This window comes from Sinocyclocheilus rhinocerous, unplaced genomic scaffold, assembly GCF_001515625.1.
Source record: "Sinocyclocheilus rhinocerous isolate Xijiao unplaced genomic scaffold, SAMN03320098_v1.1 scaffold2213, whole genome shotgun sequence".
NCBI classification, from domain to species: domain Eukaryota; kingdom Metazoa; phylum Chordata; class Actinopteri; order Cypriniformes; family Cyprinidae; genus Sinocyclocheilus; species Sinocyclocheilus rhinocerous.
Window position 1 is genome coordinate 155,332 of NW_015634046.1, and position 16,887 is coordinate 172,218.

The following is a 16,887-nucleotide window of genomic DNA, read 5'->3' on the forward strand; positions in this document are numbered from 1 at the left end:
CGCACACATACTCACGCACACACACACACACACTCTCTCACACACATGCACACACACACACACTCTCTCACACACACACACGCACACACATCTGATATCACAGTCTGGCCTGAGTGCTGTTCTTCTCTCTTCCCAGACGAGACACGTATAATGAAGATAATGCACGGCAGCAGGAGCTCCTTCACTTCAGCAACAGCTTCCTTGGAGAGGTCGTCGTTCACAGAGGGAAGTGCATCGGTAAGATCTGTGAAAAATCAGCGTTTGACGGCCGTTTAGGAGTTTGTGCGATTCTAATTATTACCATTTAAGCACATGATTAGTGAGATTGACTAGTGCAGGGATTCCCGAACCTCTTTGAGCTCAAGTATTATTTTTATTTATATATAATTCAATAGCACGTTTACATGTTCACGGTTCTCTGATGTCGGTTAACGATCACATGATAGGCAAGTAAACAATTAAAATATTTAATCGTTTCGTAGGTGTTTTATTTTGATTTATTTTATTTTAAAATAATTTATTCCTTTTAACTTTTAACTTTTAATTTTTTTATTTTATTTAATATTATATTATGTTCTTATGCTTTTAATAATTGTCACGTTTTATTTTATTTCATTATTCTATTTTAAAATGTTTATTCATTGTAACGTTACAAAATTCATGTTTTTATTCATGTTTTATTTACATTTTTTCTTTTTAAAATTATTTATTATATAACATTCTTATGTTATATATTTTTACAAAGTGTTTTATTTTGGTTGTAATTTTGCATTTATTACTTTATTTATTTATTTATTTTTTAGAAAATGTTTAATTCAGATTTTTTTATTTAATAAATATTACATTCTTATGTTTTTAATAATTTTAGTGTTTAATTTTATTCCATTATTCTTTTATTTTAAAACCATTTATTAATAAAAAAAAAAATTACAGCTTTATTTTATTATTTTATTCTGTTTTAGAAACTTTCATTTCGGTTTATTTCATTTTGATTTATTTTTAAATTATCTGTGAATTTTTTGTATTTTAATAATGTTAATAGTTTGATTCGTTTATATTTAAAAAAATGTATTATAATTATTTTTTTAATGATAAAATTATTCATGAGCCGTTCATCAACTCTCGAAACCCTGGACTAGAGCTGGATCTGGATGAGTTTGGATGCTGATCTCTCTCTCTGTGTCTCAGGTGAGAGCGAGCGACTGGGTCGCAGTGTGTATTATGCGTTTAACTCCACCTCTGGAGATTTCTCCGTCGTCTACGAGTGGATCCTTCGCTGGAACAAGACAGTCGGAAAGTTCTTCACCAGCCAGGAGAGAGAGAAAATAGAGAAATGCAAAAAACAGGTAGAGAAATCAACAAATCATAGCTGAGTTTTAAGTATCTGATATAAAATTTTAGTTGCATAAAGAAATTCAAACATAGGCACAATTGATAATTGGATGAAATTGCCTGTTGACTATAAAGCATATTTCATTGCAATATCCTGCATTAAATGATATCAGGCAATAGTTTTGTTCAGAAAATTAATTAATGGAAACCTTTTAAAAATTAATAATTTGTGCAATTAAAAAAATTTTTTTTTAAAATCAAATATCAAAAGAAAAAAAATCATATTTGCTATATTTTAATATTTTTGAGTGGAAATTATAGTTGTTTTTTGTTCTTAGTGTATTGAATGTTTTATACGTATGATTTTAGTTTCTAGTTTTCTATTTTAGAAACGCTTTTCTATTTAAATTCTATTTTCTATTTTTAATATATTGATGATTAATATTTTAATTTTATAAAGAAATGTATACGTAGGCACAATTGGTGAATGAATAAAAGTGTCTGCTGACAATAAAGCATTGAATATCATTAAATAACATTAGGCAACAGTTTTATTCAGAAATATCATTCATGGACATTTTTTTAAAAAGACCTCTGGGAATATTTTACATTTTCTGTCAAATATCAGATTGATATTTTCTTGATGGATTTTATAATTGCTATATTTTTTATATAATTTTAATTTGTCTACAATATTTATTTTTTATAATTGCTATATTTTTTATAATGTCGTAGGGGAAATACTGCTTTTTTTATTCTTTATTTATTTAATATTTATTATTATTATGATTTTGATTTTTTTTTGAGTTTGCTGCTGATATATCATTAAATAAATAAATAAAGTACCTGCTAAATTAATAAATGCAAATATTAAACACTCTGCCAAGTCAAGAGTTCGCACTTGTTAATTTTTCATTCATTGTCTGATATAATATTTTGGCAGCTGCTATTTACACTAAGTGAAAATAGCAATGGATTCTATTTACACTATTAAAACAGCAGGATTTTCTACTGTTTATACTTAATGCAAATAGTGGCAATTATATACACCTCAGTATTATAGTACATTATAAAACAGTATGCAGTAATAACATATTGAGTGTAAATTTATAATTTTAATTCAAATTATTAATTGGATGCCACCTTATTGGGACAATAAAGCCCTCCCTAACCCTACCCGATACTTTATTTTCAACTTTTTGATTATTTCTTTCATTTTTATTGAATATAAATACCTTTCCGAATGTAATATGAGATTTGATTTTGAGCCGTCGTCTGATGAAATCAAATACACATAAGATAAAGACACTAGCTGTGCTGTGAATTCTGCTATACATGCATAACATTAGCGAAGCAACATAATATCTAGTTTAACTGACTGCGCTGCTTATGTATTGTTGCGAGGCGCTTTTTTTTTTTTTTTTTACCTGCTCTAAACTATAGGGAGCCCTTTTACATTAGGCCTACTATAAGGTTACAATTAACAACAGAGCCCAAACTTAAGTTTAATTACTATTTATTTTTAACTATAGCCTAATAATCAACACTCAAATTAAAAATAAATTGTAAATTGCACTCAATGCAGTTTTTAAATTAACTTCTAAATTATACAATTTCTATTTGTTGTTGAAGTATAATCATTTACACAGTGGCTGTCATAACTTGTTTCATCAAAGATTTATTTAAATATAGCCTACATTAAAGAATTAAGACATCACTAACAGGTAAAGTAAAATATAATGAGTCTAATATTTATACTTCTCTAGACTTCATTTCTGTGGTGAACTAACGAGCTGTGGACACTGATGACTTACTTGATGCTACGTGACATTTTGTTTACAAGCCGTTTTAATCGCATCTTTCCGCGAGTGAAACACTGATTGTGCGATAACATGAGGCATGAGATGTTCATTCATGTTTATTTCACATTAAAACTAGAAGTAAAATGAAGGGACTGAAGCATTTATACAGCGATATGTCGCGCCACATCAAAGAGCGCCAAAAGGCATTTATTGTCTGAATTTCCTGAAAAAAAATGGAACGATTTGTTCGGTACACGTGCGCACCGAACCGAAAGACCCGTACTTTTCGATACGAATATGTGTACCGTTACACCCCTATTGATCTGTCTATAGCAGTATTTCCCAACCTTTTTTCTGGCGCGGCACAGTTTGGATATGTAAAAAATCCCACGGCACACCACTAAGCATAAAAAAAAAAGGGGAAAAGTTTTTTTTTTTTCTTTTTTCAATAATTAAACATTGCGTCATCAGAGTTGGTATTTTGGTTGGTATTCAGACACTTGCACTTAATTTCTGAAAATCATGCTCAAATGGAGTTAACAAGGTTTTTGACGACCGAATGACGGAGATCATTAGAACAGCCGCATCTGAGGCAGTAAATTAATCGCATTACGTTTTCATCAGTTCGCAGGTTATGAAGTTTATTGTAGCTGTATGGGCGCTTAGTTTCTCTTGGTGTTTAGTACATTTGGCCAAAATCTCATGATATAAAAGATGAACCGCTATGCACAGGATGTTTAAAACGTACAAAAGTGTTTTTGTGTGTGAGAGAGTGAGTGAGTGAGTGTGTGAGAGAGTGAGTGTGTGTGAGAGAGAGTGTGTGTGTGAGAGAGAGAGAGTGTGTGTGAGAGAGAGAGAGTGTGTGTGAGAGAGAGAGAGTGTGTGTGAGAGAGAGAGAGTGTGTGTGAGAGAGAGAGAGTGTGTGTGAGAGAGAGAGAGTGTGTGTGAGAGAGAGAGAGTGTGTGTGAGAGAGAGAGAGTGTGTGTGAGAGAGAGAGAGTGTGTGTGAGAGAGAGAGAGTGTGTGTGAGAGAGAGAGAGTGTGTGTGAGAGAGAGAGAGTGTGTGTGAGAGAGAGAGAGTGTGTGTGAGAGAGAGAGAGTGTGTGTGAGAGAGAGAGAGTGTGTGTGAGAGAGAGAGAGTGTGTGTGAGAGAGAGAGAGTGTGTGTGAGAGAGAGAGAGTGTGTGTGAGAGAGAGAGAGTGTGTGTGAGAGAGAGAGAGTGTGTGTGAGAGAGAGAGAGTGTGTGTGAGAGAGAGAGAGTGTGTGTGAGAGAGAGAGAGTGTGTGTGAGAGAGAGAGAGTGTGTGTGAGAGAGAGAGAGTGTGTGTGAGAGAGAGAGAGTGTGTGTGAGAGAGAGAGAGTGTGTGTGAGAGAGAGAGAGTGTGTGTGAGAGAGAGAGAGTGTGTGTGAGAGAGAGAGAGTGTGTGTGAGAGAGAGAGAGTGTGTGTGAGAGAGAGAGAGTGTGTGTGAGAGAGAGAGAGTGTGTGTGAGAGAGAGAGAGTGTGTGTGAGAGAGAGAGAGTGTGTGTGAGAGAGTGAGTGAGTGAGTGTGTGTGTGTGTGTGTGTGAGTGTGTGCTTAATACATTTGGCCAAGATCTCATGATATAAAAGATGAACCGCTATACACAGGATATTTAAAACGTACAAAAGTGTTTTGACTACTAGACAGCAAATGCTAAGACTCTTCTGTGCTCTTTAAACACACAAAAACATTAACCTTTATAGACAGCGTTTCTTGAGTAAAGGAAACATTGTATTTATTCAAACATCAGTTCTTTATTTACCCTTGCATTGTGAAGTTGTAGACGTCTGTCTTCAAACTGCTCGTCGCTGCGCTTTATTCTGAATGGATGTTACGACGCTTGACTGACAGTTTGAGGAGGTTTAGTCACAAGCTATTTTGAATGCTTTTCATTGGTTAAATATTTATAAAACCCACAAACAGACGAAACGATGACCAATAGCACTGATTTAAAATAATAATAATGAAATATAATAGAGATAGTGGTAACACTTTACAATAAGGTTTATTAGTTAACTACATTAGTTAACATGAACCAATAATGAACAATACTTCTACAGCATTTATTAATCTTAATGTTAGTTTCAGCATTTACTAATGCGTTATTAAAATCACAAGTTGCGTTTGTTAACATTAGTTAATGCACTGTAAACTAACATGAACAAACAATGAACGACTGTATTAACATTAACAAAGATTAATAAATAGTGCAATACATGTATTGTTCAATGTTCGTTCATGTTAGTTAATACATTAACACATTATAATACATTAACTAATGCTAACATATGACACCTTATTGTAAAGTGTTACCGAGATATGAAGTTTTAGATTGTTTTTGGCACAGTGGTTGGGAAACACTGGTCTGTAGAACTGATGAAGCGGCTTCTGTTTGCTCCACATCTCACACATGTGCGGTTTTCTTTCAGATCCAGGGTGCGGAGAGCGAGCTGAACTCTCTGCTGAAGCTCAGTCATCCTCATCTGGTGCACTATCAGGCTCTGAGCTGCGTCGAGCGAGACGACTGTCTGGTGGTGGATCTGCTGGCCGAACACATTCCCGGCTGCAGTCTGTCTCCGCTGCTGTCTGGCGGCGCTCCGGTGCCCCTCGATCAGCTGCGGCGACACGCTGTACAGCTCGTGAGCACGCTCGACTATCTGCACGCTAACTCGGTCGTGCACAAGCAGCTGAAGCCGTCCTGCGTGCTGCTGGACGCTCGGGGAGACGTGAGGCTCGCAGACTACAGTCTGGCCAAGCGTCTGGCAGACGTCTGTAAGCAGGACATCTTTGAGCAGAGTCATGTGCGCTTCAGCGAGGACGCGCTGCCCTCGCGCTCCGGGAAGAAGGGAGACGTCTGGAGCCTGGGGCTGATGCTGCTGGCGCTCGCTCAGGGTCGAGAGGTCAAAGAGTTTCCCGTAACGCTGCCAGAGAACCTGCCGGCGGACCTGCATGACTTCCTTAACAAGTGAGTGTGTGTGTGTTAGGGCTGAACGATTTTGGAAAATCTATTTGCGATTGCGATTTAATTTGCAATAATTTTTTTAAGCTCTTTATGTTCTGTATTATTCAACAAAGACAAGCTATAAATCATTGTATAGTATGACCAACACAATATGTGACCCTGGAGCACAAAAACAGTCATAAGCAGCACAGGTATATTTGTAGCAATAACCAACAATACATTGTATGGGTCAAAATTATAAATTTTTCTTTTATGCCAAACATCATTAGGATATTAAGTAAAGATCATGTTCCATGAAGATATTTTGTAAGTTTCCTACTGTAAATATATTAAAACTTAATATTTGATTAGTAATATGCATTGCTAAGAACTTCATTTGGACAACTTTAAAGGCGATTTTCTCAATATTTTGATTTTTTTGCACCCTCAGATTCCAGATTTTCAAATAGTTGTATCTCGGCCAAATATTGTCCTATCCTAACAAACCATACATCAATTAAAAGCTTATTTATTCAACATGTATAAATCTCATTTTGAAGAATTGAGCATTATGACTGGTTTTGTGGTCCAGGGTCACATATAAAGATGAAAAAGCAGTGGTCCTAAAATCGATCCCTGAGGAACCCCACATGATTGAATGCTGGTGAACCACACCAGCATTTCAGCGATGACTCATCTGAACGCCTCTGATTGGCCATTGCATTCATGAGCTCAACAGAATCATGTGTGATTGGTTTTTAATGTGCAGCGCTGTACAAACGCATCTGGCTCAGCGCCAGCCAGCGAACGTAGATTTGAATTTAGCACATCAATGGAAAGCTTATTTATTCAGCTTTCAGATCATGTATAAATCTCATTTTGAAGAATTGACCCTTATGACTGGTTTTGTGGTCCAGGGTCACACATTAGATAGATTAAACATAAATGTTCTTTTCTGTAGGCCAGGCCTATATGTTACGATGAAATTAGGTGATGCATGAATTGATATGAATGACATTTTTATTTAACAACTACAATCACAGTATATTGACTGATTTGTTGAACTTCCAACCTCGTAAGCATGAAATAATTATGACAACATAAAGCACTGCCAAATAAGCCTGGTGTAAACATAAATATGAAAGCAGTAACAAATCACACAAACTAAAGTAGATTGCAGAAATATAAAAACAAATGTTGCTTTTCCACACTACTTTAGGTAATTCAAAGTTTTATTTTAATCATTTTTAGAAATGGTTTAATTTCGATTATTTTCTTTTTTAAATAATTTACTTATTTTTTATTCTAATGCTTTAAGAATTGTAGTGTTTTTATTCTTTTATTTTCAAATAATTTATTCAGCGTAATTTGAAATTTTTAGAAATTAATTGTTTTATTTGTTTAATAGTTTAATATTACATTCTTAAGTTTTTCTTTTTAAAAAAAATATAATTTTAGTGTTTTATTTTTTTATTTTAAAATGATATTTTGAATTGAATTAATTAATTAATAGCGTCCAGTTCCCTCATGAACCTCAGTTTGGGAAACCTAATAATTTATCAACACATTCACATTTTCACGGTTCTCTGATGTTGATGAATGGTTCCATGACATGTATTCTTTTGATTTTAATTTGACTTTTTAAAATTTATTTAATTAATTATTAGCTCTTCATCAGCTCACAAACCCCAGACTAGTTTTGTGCAGTAGAAGGTTATATGTATTTAATCTGTGTGTGTGTTTGTGCAGGTGTGTGTGTCTGAATGACGCGGATCGCTGGCATGCTCACCAGCTCCTGGATCATCCGTTCCTGCGTCCTCCGTCACCCAAGAGCATCGCTCCGTGTCCGGAGTCCAGTCCAGAGGGTGAAACACGCACAAACACACGCTGATTTAACATGACACATGACACCAGGGCCGTCATGCTTGTCATGTGACACACAGCAGCCATAAATATGTAACTATTACTGATATAGGCTTATGTTTTATTTATTTTTTCCATTTTATTCAAAATATTCCGAAACGTGTTAACTATATCATAAAATATCTCAATTCTCAAATATGTGTAAGTAAATGCATTTTGCATCGTTATAGATTATGTTAGTTGATCTATAATGGGCGATGGGCAAAGTAGCCCAATAGTCAGGGGTGCACATAAGTGGTCCGCAGGTCCGCATGCGTGACCAAAATTAAAAATGCGCCGTATAAATAAGTTCTGACAGCTCATTTGCGTGGTTGACAGCTGTTAATGCACAATTACCATTTTAGATCGACAAACTGTACTGTATACGATTTCTATTCAAAAGCATAAATCTAGGCTACCCGCTGACGTTTTCAAAGCACAATGCAAAACTGACATTTCATTCACGGACGCTCTTCAATCGGCTAATCTTCAAAGGGCTAAACCCAGAAGCGCATATACTTACTTGCCGGCAACCCACCAACATAAAAGCCTGCTGATTTAAGGTTGAAAATTATGAAAATTGATATGAAAAGTAGTAGTAGTAAATATTAGCATTTTATTTTTAAGTTTACTATAAAATAATTGTATTTGTATTTAATACACCCTTTTTATTTTAAAATATAATAGTATTATCACACTTTATTATTAGCTTATGAGAACCAGGCTGAAAAACTTATGTGCACCCCTGCTAATAGTGTAATCTATTAACTATGCATAAAAACCTGTCTTTTTACTTAAGTAGCAGATATGGGTGTCATGCCATAAAATACTTTTAAATACGACTGACTTTGTATTTAATGTTAATTTAATAAAAACATTGTAATTTACTAATTATAACACTTTCACTATACAGAAAGAGAGCAAAGAACATTTTAAGCACACTTAAAATCACTGAAGCAAAAGAAATGCACCAAATACAAAATAGAAATAAACTCATTAAAATACAAGAAGAAAATGTAAAATATATATAGTTAAAATATAAAGCAAAAGTATTAAAAAAGAATGAAAAACAAAACTCATAAAATATACAAAGATTTTATAGGACATTACAGGAAGGCCAGACTAAAAAAAATACGTTTTTAATTTAGACTTAAAACATTAAAATATTTTCAGCACATCCTATGTCAAGCATAACGGCTAAAAGCAGCATCACCAAATTTTTTAGTTCTACTATAAGGTACAGTTAGAAGAAAATAATCTGAAGACCTGAGAGTCCTTCTGGGTTCATATACTATAAGCATTTCTGAAAGATAGTCTGGAGCAAGTCCGTGCAATGCCTTATAAACTAATAAACGATTTTTAAAATCAATACGAAAGCTAACAGGTAACTAGTGTAATGACTTTAATACAAGTGCAATGTGATCTCTCTTTTTGGCCTTTGTCAATATTCTAGCAGCAGTATTTTGTATTAGTTGTAGTCGATTAATTGTATTCTTTGGTAGACCTGAAAGGAGGGCGATACAATAGTCATAAATGCATGCATGTATTGCTCAGAGAGAGAAATGGTCTTACTTTGGCAATGTTCTTCAGATGATAAAATGCAGTTTTTCTAATATAACGTACGTGAGCTTTAAAGTTAAAATCTGAATCAAAGACAATTCCTACATTTTTAGCCACTTGGCTTGGATTCAGTCCTAGTATATTTAATTTAGGGGTCAATTTCTCTCTCTGCGCTTTTGATCCAATAATCAAAACTTCAGTTTTATCTTGGTTGAGTTGTGAAACATTTTGTGACATCCAGTCCTTTATTTCTTGGATGCAATTTGCAAGTGAGTCAAGTTGAAGAGGATCATCAGGAGACATGGCTACATACAACTGTGTGTCGTCAGCGTAACAATGAAAAGAAATACCATGCCTCCTGATAATGTGACCAAAAGGTAACATACGTGACCCTGGAGCACAAAAGCAGTCTTAAGTAGCACAGGTATATTTGTAGCAATAGCCAACAATACATTGTATGGGTCAAAATGATCAATTTTTCTTTTATGCCAAAAATCATTCGGATATTAAGTAAAGATCATGTTCCATGAAGATATTTTGTAAATTTCCTACCGTAAATATATTAAAGCTTAATTTTTGATTAGTAATATGCATTGCTAAGAACTTAATTTGGACAACTTTAAAGGCGATTTTCTCAATATTTAGATTTTTTTGTGCCCTCAGATTCCAGATTTTCAAATAGTTGTATCTCGGCCAAATATTGTCCTATCCTAACAAACCATACATCAATGGAAAGCTCATTTATTCAGCTTTCAGATAAAAATTGAAAAAAGTGACCTTATGACTGGTTTTGTGCTCCAGGGTCACATATAAAGATTAAAAAGCAGTGGTCCTAAAACTGATCCCTGAGGAACCCCACATGATTGAATGCTGGTGAACCCCACCAGCATTTCAGCGATGACTCATCTGAACGCCTCTGATTGGCTGCTACATTCATAAGCTCAACAGAACCATGTGTGATTGGTTTTTAATGTGCAGCGCTGTACAAACGCGTCTGATATATTATAAATATTATTCGGCTATTTTTTGTCTTTTGGAAGCTGCATTCAAAATCCACTTGGCTCAAAAATCTGCCTGCACATGCCCCTCGGTTCGAATGGGCATGACACATGTCTGTAACGAGTTCTGTGTGTGTTTGCTCCTCAGACACGGGCGTTGATTTCGCCTCCACGATCGTCCCACGCAGTCACCTCCTCAGCGCCCCCTTCAGTACGGAGGTGCAGAAGCAGTTCTCGCGCTACTACAACGAGTTCTCAGAGCTGCAGCTGCTGGGGAAGGGAGCGTTTGGGGCTGTTATAAAGGTCAGACGTCTTCTATCTCTCTGTTTAACAGACGGAGATTCATTAATAATACACATACTACTTCTGTGCCTGTTTCGTACATCCTGCGATCATCTGTGAGACGTGAGAAACCAGACTTGGAGCTTGCTAGTCTTAAGTGACAGTATTAGAGCTGCACAATACTGGAAAAAAAAGACATTTGATTTTCCGCGATATGAAAAACGACAGCAATTTTCAGCAGATGATTTGAATAGCTCTGATTGGAAATAATTCATATTTATGATTATAAGGCTGAATATTATTATGCTACATAGTGTTGTCAAAAGACCCGGTACTTCGGTACCAAGTCGGTACTAAAAAAATGAAAACGTTACGGTCTGGAAATAATTCATATTTATGATTATAAGGCTGAATATTATTATGCTACTTATATAAAGTAAAAAAATGAGTATTTAATATAGTTTAGTAATGCATCTGCATATAAAATAAAAATAATTTTGAACTGTGATATTATAAATCTTTAATGTATAAGGATAAATATTGTTTTATATTACTTATATTATATTAGAATATGCTAATTAATATTATTATTATAAGTATTATGTTACATTATATATTATATTAATATAGTAAAATTGGATAATATAATTTAGTTATGCAGCTGCATAGAAAATAAAAACAATTTTGAACTGTGATATTATAAATCTTTAACATAAGGCTAAATATTATTTTTATATTACTTACATTAGAATATGCTAATTAGTATTATTATTATGAGAAGTATTATGTTGCATTATATATTATATTAATATAGTAAAATTGGATAATAATATAATTTATAATTTACTTATGCAGCTGCGTAGAAAATAAAAATTATTTTGAACAGCAATATTATAACTATTTACATATGAAGCTTATTATTATTTTGTATTCTATTAAGTAAGAATATAAATTTATAAATTATAAATTATGCTTCTGCATAGAAAAATGTTATATTTTAATAAAATATTATATTTTTAATAAACATATTATATTACTTTAAGTATAAAATAATATTTTATAATAATTTTTAATAAATATCCTAAAGTAAAAATGCTAATACTTAGTCTTAATTTCTTCTTCTTCTTTCAGATGTTTTAGTTTGGTGGAAAACATCTGGGAGAGCAGCATGCTTCTCTTTAGTTGGAAGTGCTCACAGTAGGGCTGTCAAAATTCAAATTTCGAATATTCGTTGAATTTAAAATAAAAATCCACATTCGAATGCAAAATGTTGCATTCGAATTTTAGGTGTGCGTTAAGGAGGCAGCTTATCAGCGGCGCACGAGATGCGATGACGATGTAAGTGTCGTTGCATTATAATGTTTTTGTTAGCCTATCCAGTTGAAGCCACTAGACGCGGCGCTGCTGATGTAGTTTACGTCAACTGAAACTAAGCCGTTCACACAGAACGCATATTTCGCACATTTTCTAGAGGGACATCTATCACGGTTGCATTCGCGTCTTGCACAAAAGAGCTGCATGTTTAGAAAGCCATGTAAAATTAATGCAAGTTCAACTTTGAAAAAACATATCTCGAGACTTTATAGCAGGTTTTTCCCCATCCCACTGCATCTCATGTTTTTAAATGAAAAAGTACTCTTTGTGATTGGCTTTCCACCCTTTGTATTAAACTATGCATACATGATGCTGTTTTGTTTATAACTTAATTAATTATAATTGGTTTATAAACATTATTTTAAACATTTTTCACAGATAGTCATGTTATCTTATGCTTTGAATAAACGTTAGGGCTGCACGATTATGACAAAAATCATAATTGTCGATTATTCCCTTGAAATTGTAAGTAAGATTATCACAATTTACATTGAATGATGTTTATACCATTGTTCGATGCAACTGCATGCCGTATTTTTATATGAAAATAAACAAGCTGAAAACACTCTAACTGAAAAACCTTTAGTGCTTTTCTACAGTATTAAGCCTCAAATGTCAACTATACATCGGATTGGTTTCTTCTTTAAATTATAAAAAAAGTAAAAATATGAATGGTATTATAATGTTATACTAAAACTAAAACAATGGAAAAACCCTTAAGATAACATGTAGAAAGAAAAAAATGCATCTTAAGCTCGCAGAATAACATAAGTGGACTTTGAGCGATTGATTAATTGCCGCTTTGAACTATTACGTAATTGTGGCATCCGTAATTGTAATCGCGATTAGAAATTCGATTAATTGTGCAGCCGTAATAAACGTGCAAAATCAAAGCAAACTAATCAATAGCCAATTCCAAACGCAAAGTTTTCTAACTGCACACATTGCTGCACACATTGCTCAGTCTGTTTTCAGATGTGACGTCAATACTTCTGCTTGTGTTAGTCCCTCTTCACTTTGCTCATTTGGCTGGTGTTAATCTGCAGATGCGTCTTGCAAGTGGCTCAGGTGATGACACTGTAATACCTCCAATTATTCAGTCTGAAGACTGTCGTGAGCCACACGATGCTGCCTCCATTACTGAGATGTGATGTGAGAGTGTGACTGTGTCAGAAAGCTTACGCGCCCTCTTGTGGCCTCAGGAGAGAAGCCAAAAGCTTTTCGTCACCCTAACTCAAATTATGCATTATGAATTTGAATATAAGTTTTTTTTCAGCAATTTTGACAGCCCTAGCTCATAGTTCTCTGTTCTGCTCCTCTAGTTCTTCATGTGTCTGTGTTTGTCCCGTTCAGGTTCAGAATAAGCTGGATGGCTGTTATTACGCGGTCAAGCGGATCCAGGTGAACCCGGCTAGCAAACAGTTCCGGCGGATCAAAGGCGAGGTGACGCTGCTGTCACGACTCAACCACGAGAACATCGTGCGTTATTATAACGCCTGGATCGAGCGGCACGAGACGCCGGCGACCGGAGCTGTACCCAGCGACAGCTCCGAGACCGTCAGCAGCCCCGAGCGACCGCAGCGACCCGCGGCTCCGGAGCGAAACGAGCTGGGACTGATGGACAACATCGAGGACGACGCTCCTCCGCCGGCCCTCGCCAGCTCAGTGGAGTGGAGCACGTCTCTGGAGAGATCGTCCAGCGCTAAATGCAGCGCTGCAGACTCCACCGACGACGAGGAGGATGATGATGAAGAGGAGGATGTCTTCTGTCCCTCCTTCCTGTGAGCTTCTGCTGTCGAGACGCTGTCTGTGATGATGATGAAGTGTGCATCTCTGACCTGCTTCTGTGTTTCCACACAGCCCTCCTGACAGCGACTCGGAGAGCGACATCATCTTCGACAACGGAGACGCCAGTGTGCTGCAGGTCTGCAGTTCTTAAATTACATATTATTAAGTAAAACAAAATCTCTGTCCCACTTTATATTAATTATGTCTTAAGTGTCAATTTTTCGAAATTGAGATGTATACATCATCTGAAAGCTGAATAAACAAGCTTTCCATTGATGTATGGTTTGTTATGATAGGACAATATTTGGCCGAGATACAACTATTTAAATATCTGGAATCTGAGAATCTAAATATCTGGAATCCCTAAATTATGTTTAGGGAAAAAAACGCTCCGTTTTATTCAGAGACAAAAATATGAATTTGCTGCAGATGCTATGATGAAATTCTGATGCTTGTAATGCAAATCAATGAGATCTTTATAACAGTACAGCAGATCTTAATATCAGTGGTCGCTCTATATCTCCAGTAATATGTCTCAGTAAGATGAGATTGAAATGATCCAAACATATAATGCAGTGATTGAGAGCTGAAGAAATAAAGGCTCCTCAGAAGATGTGAGATGTTCTGGAGGCTTGTGAAGATCATTCCTCCGCTGAGGAACAGTGAAAGTAAAGCTTCTGGAAACAAACGCTCCTCAAAAGATTTGAGACGCACTGATTTGTCTTTTCTTTTTGATTTTTCATCTGGAAATATGACTAATGAAACCGTCATTATTAGATGTAGTTTCTAAATCACATAAGTATGGGATGATATTGCCTTGTGAACAGCAGAGTTCATGTTGTTTCTCTGCAGGAGAAAGCAGCAGATCCGCTGGAGAGCTCCGACTCGGAGAAGCCGCTGCTGATCGCGCATTACCTGTACATACAGGTGCGTTCATGAACACTGAGGCTCAGTGCGAGGCTGTGCTGCAGCTCAATCGTGTTTAAGTGTCTCTTCTGTCTGTTCAGATGGAATACTGTGAAAAAAGCACGTTGAGAGACACGATCGATCAGGGCTTGTATCAAGACGTCAGTCGCCTCTGGAGGCTCTTCAGGGAGATTCTGGACGGTCTGTCCTACATCCACGAGCAGGTGAACTGACTCTGGAAAACATGTGGAAAATTAAAGCATTTCTAGCTATTTTTAAATTTTAGATGTTTTAGATTTTTAATTATTAAATTAAATTTCATTTATTTATTGTTAGTTTTATTTATTCCAAACATCTCTGATGCCTTTTTAGTTTTTACATTTTAAAATTTAAAATGTTTGGAATTTTTAAAATTTTTTAATCAAATGTTTAAATTTTTTTTTTTATTTATTTCAAAGATCTCGGATGCCTTTTTAAATTTTTTACATTTTTAAATTTGAAATATTTGAAATGTTTAATTTTAAAATTTATTTATTTATTCCAAACATCTCTGATGCCCTTTTTTATTTTTTACATTTTTAAATTTAAAATGTTTGAAAATTTTAAATTTTTTAATCAAATGTTTACATTTTTTTATTTATTTATTCCAAACATATCTGATGCCTTTCTTATTTTTTACATTTTTAAATTTGAAGTATTTGAAATGTTTAATTTAATAAAAAAAATTTTTTTATTATTATTTATTTCAAAGATCTCGGATGCCTTTTTTATTTTTTACATTTTTAAATTTGAAATATGTGAAATGTTTAATTGTTAAATTAATTAATTAATTTTTATTTATTCCAAACATCTCTGATGCCAGTTTTATTTTTTTACATTTTTACATTTAAAATGTTTGAAATTTTTACATTATAAAACTATTTTTTTCTGTTTATTCCAAAAATCTGATACTTTTTTTTTTTTTTTTTTTTTTTTTTTTTTTTAAAATGTAAAGGTTTGAATATTTGTATTAGTTAGTCCAAATATCTTTCATACCTTTTACATTTTTTTTTTTTTTTAAATTATGATTTTTTTTAAAATGTATTTATTTTTACCCTTTGTTCCTTTCTTCTTCACTTAATTTTGAATCGAAAGGGCTGCATAAATAAAAAGTTATCAGCTTATGAGAAATGACTGTGGTATAATGTCTCTCTTAACAGGGAATGATCCACAGAGACCTGAAGCCTGTCAATATCTTCCTGGATTCTCAGGATCACGTGAAGATCGGAGACTTCGGCCTGGCGACGGATCATCCTGCTAATGTGGTACTGCATGTGCTTTATGCATGTTTTATGCACACGAGAGCATTGCATGCATGTGTTGATAAATAACTGTATGTGTGCCGTAGATTGACACAGAAGCAGTTTTGATCCTTTATATGAGCACTGGACAAATGCATGCTCAGAAAATGCATTATTCATGAAATTAATGAGAATTATCTCTGATTGGCAGACTTAATTTGTCTATTTCATAATGCTGTTTGGTAATTTGGTTTAATATGCCGTGTTTCAGGCTGCAGGTAAACTAGAGGTGGAGGAAAGCAACTCAGGGTTTGACCCAAAACCAGATCCAACAGGTGAAAACCCTGATCAATTACTCTGACCAGATGTTTTTCTCTCTCATGTTAGCAATAGTAAAGCATAGGCATGTCAAAATAAGAGTCCCAGTGTATTTCGGGCTTGTTTATAATTAAAAGTCCTGCATTATGCATAACGTTTTTTGTTTTTTATTTATCTATTTTTCCCCCCCAGTTGTTATTGGTATTTTGGTTACACAATAAACTAAAAAAACATTTTTCTTTTTTTGCCGTGCTCATATTTGTTTGTTTATTAAACTTGATTTCACAGATAACATGACTGGTATGGTTGGTACGGCTCTTTATGTCGGTCCAGAGGTTCAAGGAAACACTAAAGCCACTTATAACCAGGTATTAAGCAACCTTC

General features: G+C 34.5%; 1 protein-coding gene across 1 annotated transcript in view; it reads left to right on the top strand.

Annotated features, from left to right (window-relative positions):
• The window catches only part of eif2ak4 (eukaryotic translation initiation factor 2 alpha kinase 4), a 61,396-nt gene that overhangs the window by 10,096 nt on the left and 34,413 nt on the right, over positions 1–16,887 (top strand). The window contains exons 6-17 of the mRNA XM_016559233.1: positions 137–237; positions 1,189–1,346; positions 5,584–6,119; positions 7,845–7,960; positions 10,704–10,858; positions 13,565–13,992; positions 14,072–14,135; positions 14,852–14,926; positions 15,007–15,129; positions 16,105–16,209; positions 16,457–16,520; positions 16,792–16,871. Of these exons, the coding sequence (XP_016414719.1) occupies positions 137–237; positions 1,189–1,346; positions 5,584–6,119; positions 7,845–7,960; positions 10,704–10,858; positions 13,565–13,992; positions 14,072–14,135; positions 14,852–14,926; positions 15,007–15,129; positions 16,105–16,209; positions 16,457–16,520; positions 16,792–16,871 (2,005 nt within the window). The remainder of the gene's footprint in view (positions 1–136; positions 238–1,188; positions 1,347–5,583; positions 6,120–7,844; positions 7,961–10,703; positions 10,859–13,564; positions 13,993–14,071; positions 14,136–14,851; positions 14,927–15,006; positions 15,130–16,104; positions 16,210–16,456; positions 16,521–16,791; positions 16,872–16,887) is intronic.